The sequence below is a fragment of the Dipodomys ordii genome, unplaced genomic scaffold (genome assembly GCF_000151885.1).
Source record: "Dipodomys ordii isolate 6190 unplaced genomic scaffold, Dord_2.0 Scaffold141, whole genome shotgun sequence".
In the NCBI taxonomy this organism is placed as follows: Eukaryota; Metazoa; Chordata; class Mammalia; order Rodentia; family Heteromyidae; genus Dipodomys; species Dipodomys ordii.
Window position 1 is genome coordinate 1,638,201 of NW_012267357.1, and position 10,576 is coordinate 1,648,776.

General features: G+C 46.8%; 1 protein-coding gene across 2 annotated transcripts in view; it reads right to left on the reverse strand.

Moving 5' to 3' along the window:
- The window catches only part of Klhl22 (kelch-like family member 22), a 49,638-nt gene extending 41,314 nt beyond the window's left edge, over positions 1-8,324 (reverse strand). For both annotated transcript variants that reach the window (XR_001175637.1, XM_013031597.1), the window contains exons 1-2: positions 8,273-8,324; positions 2,451-2,718 (exon numbers count right to left, since the gene is read on the reverse strand). Coding sequence is in view for 1 of the 2 variants with exons in the window: in XM_013031597.1 (XP_012887051.1) it covers positions 2,451-2,677 (227 nt within the window). In the remaining variant the exon portion in view is untranslated. The remainder of the gene's footprint in view (positions 1-2,450; positions 2,719-8,272) is intronic.
- Positions 8,325-10,576: the final 2,252 nt, after the last annotated feature.

A 10,576-nucleotide genomic window follows, 5' to 3' on the forward strand; every position in this document is an offset into this window, starting at 1 on the left:
GTGTGTGTGTGTGTGTGTGTGTTTGGGTTTTGGTTTTTTGCTAGTCCTGGGGCTTTCACTTGGGGCCTAGAGTGCTGTTCCTGAGCTTTTATGCTCAAGGCTGACACTCTACTACTTGAACCACAGCTGTACTTCTGGCTTTTTCCATATTTAATTGGAAATAAGTGTCTCATGGAGTTCACTGCTCAGGTTGACTTTGAATTGCAATCCTCAGAACTCAGCCTCCTGAGTAGCCAATATTGCAAGTGTAAGCTATTGTGCCTGGCTTGGAATTCACTTTTTTTTTGAGAAAGTATCAATGGTATCAGAGGGGCCAGGTATGTGAATACAGGCTTGTAATCACAGATACACAGAAAACAGGTATGGGGGAATCAAAGTTGCAGGCTAGCCAGAGCAAAAGGTTCCTGAGACCCTATGTCAACCAATAAAAAGGTGAACCATGGTATACACCTGTCATCACAAATATATGGGAAACATAAATAAGAGGATCATAGGTCAGGCCAGCCAGGCAAAAGTAAGATTCTATTCAAAAAATAAAAAAGGAAAAAGGACTAGGACTGGAGGGTGAAGTCCTGTCAACTTTAATTTTCTAGTGGTCAACAATTTTGTTCAGTTTTTCAAAATCACAGGCATCAAGTTAAGCAAAATAGTCCTGTGTAATTCACAATGGTATGAAACAAAGGGAAGAAGAAATGACCCAGGGGGCCATATACAGGACAGAGTTCTTTGGTCTTAAGGATCCAAAAACCAAAGAGGTCCGGGGCCAGAGGTACTAGCTCAGATGTACATAGAATGAAGCAGATAAGAGTAAGGACAGAGGAGCAAAGATACACTGTAGAAAGCCAGAAGAAGACATAAAATTCAGTGTGATCATCCAATTCCTAAAGCATGCTGTCTAGGGCAAGAAAGTATTGCTCTCTGCTCCAAGAGGCCTGTAGCACATTGCATAAAGAATGAGATTCCTTTGGCTGGGAAAATATGAGAGACAATTAGGCAAATGTCCTCAGAAGATGTGCCTTGGATAGGCTCTGACAAAATTCCACATCTGCAAGTAGGCAGAGTAGGGGCCGAATATGCTGGCTCAAGCACATAATCACTACATGGTGGGGAGGCAGAGATTGGGGAATTGAGGTTCTAGGCTAGCCTAGGCAAAAGAAACTCAAGAGGCTCCATTTCACTATGTCTGGGTGAAGTTAAGAACACCCCAGAGCATCAACTTTCAATTTGTGTCACCATGTACAGGGCCAGTCCTATCATCTACCAGGAGTCTCACTTATTAAGTAGAACTCTTATTAATATAGCCAGGCCTGGGGTGTCATGATCTAGGCATGATCTAGGTTACATAGCGAGTTTGAGGCCAGCCTGGGCTGTCTAACAATACCTTGTTTAAAAAAAATTCAGAAGCCGGGCGCCGATGGCTCACGCCTATAATCCTAGCTACTCAGGAGGCTGAGATCTGAGGATCACAGTTCAAAGCCAGCCTGGGCAGGAAAGTCCATGAAACTTTTATCTCCAATAAACCACCAGAAAAACAGAAGTGGCGCTGTAGCTCAAAGTGGTAGAGCACTAGCCTGGAGCTGAAGAGCTGAGGGACAGCATTGAGGCCCAGAGTTCAAGCCCTACGACCGACAAAAACAAAAAACAAAAACAGAAAAAAAAATCTCATCATAAACTTGGTGAAGGTAGCTTATACCTGTAATACTAGGAGGCAGAGATCTGAAGATCACAATTCAAAGCCAACCTGGGAAGCAAAATCTGGAGACTTTTTTTTGGGTCCAGTCATGGGGCGTGAACTCTGGGCCTGGGCGCTGTCCCTCAGCTCTTCAGCTCAAGGCTAGCGCTCTACCACTTGAGCCACACCACCACTTCCGGCTTTTTTCTCTTTTGCTTATGTGGTGCTGAGGAATGGAACCCAAGGCCTCATGCATGCAAGGCAAGTGCTCTACCACTGAGCCACCTTCCCAGCCCAGCATTATTATCTTTTGAAGAAAGAATATGCCCAAGAGACAAGACAGCTAAAAGAAAAACTCTTCTGTGTCACATCGTTGACTGCATCTCCATAGCAGGCAACAGGAGAGGCTCCAGAATGTGGGAATCAGTTAGCATTAGTGCCAGCCAGCACACCTGCCTAGTAGAGGAATAATCACCTGTGTTCCTATCCTTATAAAAACAGGTGTGGAGCTGGGCACCGGTGGCTCACTCCTGTAATCCTAGCTACTCAGGAGGCTGAGATCTGAGGATCACGGTTCAAAGCCAGCCTGGACAGGAAAGTCCATGGGACTCTTATTTCCAATAAACCACTAGAAAATCTGAATTGGCACTGTGGCTCAAGCGGTAGAGTGCTTGCCTTGAGCTGAAGAGCACAGGGACAGCGCCCAAGTCCAGAGTTCAAGCCCCACAACTGACCAAAACAAACAAACAAACAAACAAAACAGGTGTGGGTAACTTACCTGAAGTAATCGCAGGATGCAGCCAACAGGATGCGATGGGCCTCGATGTGTCTCCCCTCTACCACCAGGACAACATCAAATAGGATCCCACTGTCCCGGAGAGCCAGAAGTCCCCTGAGCAGGGCCTGGGAGTGCTGTGTGCTTCGGTAGGTATTGTTGGCACAGTGCGGGTTGGATGGTTGTGTAGGCAACTTGCACAGCTGGGTGAACACCTGTTCCTCCGCCATCCTGACAGCCACACCAGCCCTCACTACTGCGGCCCTGTCAGCTGGCAAGACAGAAGAGACAGGGAGTGAGCAGGCGGTAGTACCTTAACACAAACACACACACACACACACGTTCTATACTCTACTATGCCTCGCATCAGCTCACCTATGCCTTCCCTATCACCCCAAATCCTCTAGCTCCCGGTTACCTCACAGCTCTAATCCTACTTGGCTTTCATCCTATTTTGTTTCCTTCAGCACTGCAGTAAAACAGAGGGTTTTGAGCCAGTTATGGTGATGCTTGCTTGCAATCCTAGCTACTTAGGAGACTTAGGGAGAGTATTTCAAGTTTGAGACCAGCCTGGGCAACTTAGCAAGACTCTGTCTCAAAATATAAAAGGGGTTGGAAGCCAGGCATTGGTGGCTCACATCAATAATCCTAGCTACTCAGAAGGCTGAGATCTGAACATCGCAATTCAGCACCAGCCAAGGCAGGAAAGTCCATAAGATCATTGTCTCCAATAACCACTCCAGGCTTGGAATTCTCTCCTATGTAGAAACTCTACCCCAGAGCAATTTCCTTCCCCACCTTTTCACTTCCTTTGATCCATCCATTCCACTCAGTCCATACCTTCGCCCCCCACCCCCAGCCTTTCATTCCAAGCACACTACCAGCTCAGGCCTTAGTCCAGCCAACTGGCCTAGTTTCATTGGTGGCACATCTACCAGTTTGTTTTTACCATTTTCTTTTCTTTTTTCTTTTTTGGTCACTCATGGGGCTTGAACTCTATGCCTGGGTACTGTCCCTAGGCTTTTCAGCTCAAGGCAAGCGCCTCTACCACTTGAGCTACAGCACTACTTCTGGTTTTCTGGTAGTTAACTGGAGAAAAGAGTCTCCCAGACTTTTCTGCCTGGGCTAGCTTTGAACCACAATCCTCAGATCTCAGCCTCCTGAGTAGCTAGGATTACAGGCATGAGCCACCAGCACCTGGATTTTTCTTTTCTAAGTCTTGTGTTCTTCAGCCCACTGGTTCTGACTCCTCCTCTCTCCTATTCAGAGAGCCACCCTCTTACTCCTCAATTGGCTTCCTCACTGGGTGAGGAGCACAGAAATGATGCTCCAACTGATTTCCCTAACTCTTGCCTCATGCTTCTCAGCTCTTCTGTCTAGACTGCATGAAGATCCCAGAACAACCCCAGGAGTATACCATCTGACTTCCTAGACACTGGCCTCCATGTGACCTCACTCAAAACCTCTTTCAAACCAAGCGCCAGTGGCTCACTCCTGTAATCCTAACTACCAAGGAGGCTGAGATCTGACGGTCATGGTTCAAAGCCAGCCTAGGCAGGAAACTCCATGAGACTCTTATCTCCAATTAACCACCAGAAACTGGAAGTGGTGCTGTGGTTCAAGTAGTAGAGCGCTAGCCTTGAGCTGAAGAGCTGAGGGACAGTGCCTAGGCCCATGACCTGGGGGGGCGGGGGGGATTCTTTCAAGATCTTTTTTCTGTCCAGACACTAGCTAGTCCTTAGACAAAAAGAGGTATGTCAACCCTCAATACTTTTAGTGCCCCTCCTAGACCTCTCTTACACAAGCCTGTATTGTCAGGATCTAGCTTCTACTCCATCGCCTTAGTGGGAATAACAGAAATATGCCCCACCCCACTGGAATCAATCTTACCTATATACAAGGAAATTTAGGCTTCTGGAGGGCTTTGTCTAATAAACACCTCAAAGTTCCTATGGCCAATTTGCTACCCTTGGCTCCTAACCCCAAACCACAACCAACCATGTAGTGGAGACAGATTGTATCAATAGGCACTAAGTCAGGGTCCCCACATCTGTGAGCATAATAAAGCACAGCAACCCACCTAACCCAGGAAAGGACAGATGATAGCTACTCCCTGAACATCCATTGCAAGAATAAATATGAAGCTATGTGCTAGGGGTTCATGTTAGCTACTCAGGAAACTGAGACCTGAGAATCAAGGTCCAAAAGCCAGCCTGGGCAGATAAATCAAGACTCTTGTCCCCAACTAACCAAAAAAGAAAAGAAAAAGCTGGAAGTGAAAGCATAGTTCAAGTGATAAAGCACCAGTTGTGGCAAAAATGCTAAGGGAGAGCTAGAGTTGAACCCCAATATTAACACATACATAAGAGAGTGAGAGAGAGAGTATGTCAGTGGCTCATACCTATAATCCTAGCTACTCAGAAGGCTGAGATCTGAGGGTCACATTTCAAAGCCAGCTTGGACAGGAAATGCATGACACTCTTGTCTTCAATTAGACACCAGAAAACTGGAAGTAGAGCTGTGGCTTCAGTGGTGGAGCTCTAGCCTTGAGCAAAAGCAGCTCAAGTACAGCACACAAGCCCTGAGTTTAAGCCTCAAGACTGGCACATGCGCGTGCACGCACACACACACATACACACACACACACACACACACACACAGAAAAGATGAATACTGTTTTTTTTAAAGGCTACTTCCTTGGGCACGCAAAGCACGTTAGGTATTGAGTAGGGCATAAAACAAGTTCATTGTTAGGGAGGAGAATAGCCTTAGAGTGCAACAAAATTAATCCATGTGACAGGCAGTCCAAAAGTCCAACATGCATAATCCCAACATTTATGAGGCTGAGACAGGAGGATCCCAAGTTTGAGCCTGACTAGGCTGTACACCAAGACCTTGTTTCCAAAAAAATGTTTTAAAGATTGTACAATGCACTGATCATCACCAAAACATCTGTCCTTGAGTAGACACATATTAGGTCCAAGAAAGTCAACCAAGCCAGCGCCAGTGGCTCACGCCTGATATCCTTGCTACTCAGAAGGCTGAGATCTGAGGATCGTGGTTCAAAGCCAGCCCAGGAAGGAAAGTCCATGAGACTCTTATCTCCAATAATCCACTCAGAAAATGGAAGTGGCTGGTGCTGTGGCTCAAATGGTAGAGCAGTTGCCTTGAACTGAAAAGTTCAGGGACAGTGCCCAGGCCCTGAGTTCAAGCCACACAACAACAACAACAACGTCAACCAAACCACAGGCAACAGTTAAAATGAGCAAATTCAGGATTTAGCCATCAAAGTTGAAAACACAGAAAGCGAAAACAAGTTGCAGAATATGTATAGTATAACCTTATTGTTGTCAAAATCTTTTAAAATAATAAAAGCCAAATTTGAGGTCATAATTATCTTCAGGAAAGAAAAAGGGAATTTAAAGAAAAAGACTAATTATTATCTGATTTAGTTCCTAAGTGCAAACTATTTAAGTGAAATTCTTTTTTTTTATTGTGAAAATACTTTACAGAGGGGTTACAATTACATGGGCAAGATAATGAGTACATTTCTCATCAAGCATTGTAGCCTCCTCTTGTTTCCCCTTCCCATCCTCCCCTCCCCCACCCCCCCAAGTGAAATTCTTATATATATTTCTGAACCTGTAATACATTCACAGGATTCAAAATCAAAAGGCAAAGAAAGTTATATTAAAACATTTTAACTGCCTCCCTCTTTTGCCCCAACAAGATCTTCTCCCATTGAAAGTTACAATTTCACTGGGTGCCACACCTATAATCCTAGATCATGGTTTGAAGCCAGCTCAGGTAGGAAAGCCCATGAGACTCTTATCCAATTAGCCACCAAAAAACCAGAAGTAAAGCTGTGGCTCAAGTGGTAGAGACCTAGCCTTGAGCACAAAAACTCAGGGACAGTGTTAGAGCCCTGAGTTTAAGTCCCAGGACTTAAAAAAAAAAAAAGGAAGATACACAAAAAAGTTACAATTTCACCCTCCAAAACACCTGTCCAGAGGGCATCTATGGAGTATAGATACAGTATATCTATACTATATACATACAGTATAACTGTTACCTAACAGTCGACATACTGCATTCCTCCACAAATCCCTCCCACAGCCCATTGTTTGGATAAACATGACTTATTTAAACAATCCTAGTGAGTCATTTGGATGTATTCCAATAGTTTGTTATTACAAGTAAATGTTGCATTAAAGTTTAGAAGTGCCATATTTGCAGCAGATACCCAAGGAAAAAAATTCCTAGATACAGAACTGCTGGGATATTTTATTGTATATTTGTCACTATTAACCAATGCTACTAAATTATCCTCCCTGAAAGTTGTGCCAATTATTCTCCTACCAGAAAATCATAGAAATATTTGGGCAACTTCTAGCTCACTAAGAAATGTTTCTTTTATATCTTTGCTAATTTAGACAAACTATCTTTTAAAGTAGTACATTTTTATAATAAATAAGGTTTTGTAAAATAAAGCATTAAGTGGAAAGGTATCACACCCTTCTTTATTCCTTCTAGATTATGCCTGTCCTTCTATAATAATAATAAAATGCTCTTAGGATCTCACTCCCTGACATTCTCATCTACATTTTCATTTGTCAGAGACTTATTCTATCTTTAAGGCCTTTCCTAAGTCCTTCCCCAACCACAAATCTGTAACATCTCCAAGCAAGGTCCCTCCATTCTGAACAGTTAAAGCTTTGGGGAAAAACAGAAAGGAATTTTTCTATCCCAAATAGTTACAACATGAAGGTAAAATTATTTTTCGTATAAATGTAGAAATGAAAATCAAATGCATTTTAAGGAATTTTCGACTCTACCATTTACTGAGTAGTCTGCTCTCAAGGCCCCCTAGTCCTGGACTGTATGAAACAAGGTCTTGATCAAGGCAATGGAGACAGTTTGTGAAGAGCAGAAAGAGAGGGTGGGTTCTAATTTCCACAGGGAGCGATGGTCTGCAATTGAATGAGTTAACAGACAGCAGATTTGGAGCATCTTGAATACTCAAGTTCAGGCCCCTCAGAGGCCTGGAAAAGCGGCGGGGGGGGGGGGCGCTCAGGGAGGAGCCCAGGGCTGAAGGTAGTGATGCCCCCTGCATTTTCAGGGCCCAGGTCTGTTTGTTCAACTCATGCAGTATCTAAAATAAGTGGGACCCTAACGCCAGATGCTTCAGGACCAGGCGATTTTGCACTGAAGGAGGGATCTATCGTCAGCGTTTTGGACCAGGTGATTTTGCACTGACAGAGGGATCTCTGGATCTCTGTCGTCACTCAGAAAACCGGGAAAGACAGCCGGGCCTGGCGTCTGCGTCTGCAGCCCTTAGCCCCACCACTCCCCAGTTCTGACGCGCGGCTGAGGACACTGAGGCTCCTCAGGCCAAGGTCAGAAGTCAGGCCAGGTGGCAAGCTTGGACAAGACCCACCCGCCTGTTGCAGGTCCCACCTCAGCAGCGCCTACCGTTGCGCGGCCGGGTAAGGCCACACTCGGACCCGCCACAGGCGACAGGACCTGACCGGAGGCGACAAGGCCAGTCTGTCTGCAGCGGCACGGAAGCCTCAGACTCCCAGCCCCCAGCAAAGCACCAGCCCGGACAGAACGCGCCCGGGGGTCCCTCCTCCCGCGCCCCCCGCCACGTCAGGCCGCGGGCTCCTGTCAGGCCGCAGCCCCCCGCGCCTCCGGCCCGCGCTCGCCCTCACACGCCTCTCACTGGTCCGGGACCCCGCACCCATCACCCTGCCTCCAGCCTCCTGCAGCCCGAGCTCACCACAACCCGCCCACCCGGCCCACACGGCCCAAGCCTCGCAGCTGACCTGGTGGCGCCGCAAGCTGAGGCCGCTCTCGTAGGAGGCGGAGGCGGGGCGGGGCTTCGGTAGTCACGTGGTACCATGCGCCTGCGCAACCTCAGGCCTGCGGGAGCCGCCGGGGCGGGGCGGGGCGGGGCGGGGCCGCAGCGCCGTATTCTCAGCTACCCCGCATCTAATGTATGATTGGTTGTCTTGTGACTCCTTAGGCGGCTCTCCTTTCCTTCGCTCTTGGAGGAGATGTGCTCCTTTTGCGAGCCGGTCTTGGCACCTGACACCTGCCAGAACAGAAGGAATGATTAAAGAATGAATAAAGAAACGAATGTCTTGGAGGTGTAAATCACCTTCGCCAGCTCTCTCGCTCAGTCTCTCTTTAGCTCTGTCATCTCTCCCGAGCCTTTGCTCATCCTACTTCTCTTAGACCTGTCCTTGTGAGATCGCGCGCCCCCTGCTGGGTGTGGGGACGGTAGACAGCACAACAGCCGTTTCTGTTTTCCAGGATTCTAGCTGGAGTAAATCTGATTCCCAGCATCAAAGCCTGTCACCAGCCGTCTTGAGGAGGATTTTTTTTTTTTTAACCAGTCATGGTGCCTGAACTCTGGGCCTGGGCGCTGTCTCTCAGCTCTTCAGCTCAAAGCTAGCGCTCTACCACTGGAGCCACAGCGCCACTTCCGGCTTTTTCTGCTTATGTGGTGCTGAGGAATCGAACCCAGGGCCTCATGAATGCAAGGCAAGCACTCTACCACTGAGCCACCTTCCCAGCCCCTTGAGGAGGATTTTATTCATTTTTTTCTTTTTTTTACTCCAGAGGATCCCATTCTGGATCCAAGGTTGCAGCTGCGGAGCCTCCTTATAAATGGGTGTGGAATGTCCCACACTAGTTAAGTTTATGGAAAGGGAGCTGATGGCGCATATCTGTAATGCTAGCAACCCCAGAAGGTTGAGATCCGAGGATCGTGGTTCGAGGATAGCCTGGACAGAAAAGTCCATAAGATCTTATCTCCAGTTAACCACCAAAAAGATGGAAGTGGAAGTGTGGCTTAAGTGGTAGAATGTCAGCTTTGGTGTCCCCCACCCCTACAATTCCTAAATTGGAATATAATGCCTAGTATTACAGTTTGAATATGAAATATCCTTCAGAGCATTATAAGCTGAAGATTCAGTCCCTAGCTGGTTCTTTGTGAGTATGTGTGTGCTGGTACTTGGGCTTGAACACTGAGTTTCTCTCTTTGGGTGTGGCTTTTTTGCTCAAGACAAGCAATCTACCACTTGAGCCAGACCTCCACTCCCAGACTTTTTTTTTTTCCGGTTGGTCTTAGGGCTTGCATTCAGGGCCCGGGCTCTGTTCCTGTGCTCCTTTGCTCAAGGCTGTGTTATACAGAAATTCAATCAATAGAAACAGAAGCCACATTTTGAAAGGTCAAATTGGGAGTCTTTATTAGAAAGCCAAAGACTGCGGGTGGACTCCAGTTTCAAAGACCTTCAGCCCCAAATGCATCTTGCACAAAGCCTTTAGAGACAAAAATCACCTGTTTGGGGGTGGAGACCCAAGCACAACAGAAGCAGACCATACAAGGGAATAATCAGGGGCGAGCAAATCAAACCATTTAGGGAAAGAGGGAAGAGCATCTGTAGCCAAGCTTTCCTAGAGCTAAACATTCCGACATCTGCAATCCAAAGAATGGCCTATCTCACCTCCAGGGGTGAAAAGCCCCCTCCACCCAGAAAGTCACCACTTTGAGCCACAGCTCCACTTGCAGTTTTGAGTTAATTAGGAATAAGAGTCTTATGGGGAGTTTTCTGCCTGGGCTGGCTTGGAACTGCAATCCTCACATCTAAGCCTCTTGAATAGCTAAGGTCACAGGTGTGAGCCACATGTAACAATCTCACTACTGTGATAATCCACTCATGAAGGCAGAGCCTTATGATCCAACCATTCTTAAAAATCCTACATCTCTATGCTGTTGCATTGAAGCCTTACAATGCTTCAATAAGCTACAACACTCAGTAAGACGTAATTTAAAAAGAGAAAACAGGGGCTGGGAAGGCAGCTCAGTGGTAGAGCGCTTGCCTTGCATGCCTGAGGCCCTGGGTTCGATTCCTCAGCACCACATAAGCAAAAAGAAAAAAGCCGGAAGTGGCGCTGTGACTCAAGTGGTAGAGCTCTAGCCTTGAGCTGAAGAGCTGAGGGACAGCACCCAGGCCCAGAGTTCAGGACCCATGACCGGACCCAAAAAAAAAAAAAAGAGAGAGAGAGAAAACAGCAGCTCTCTAGCTGGATGCCAATGGCTCTCAACTGTAATCCTAGCTACT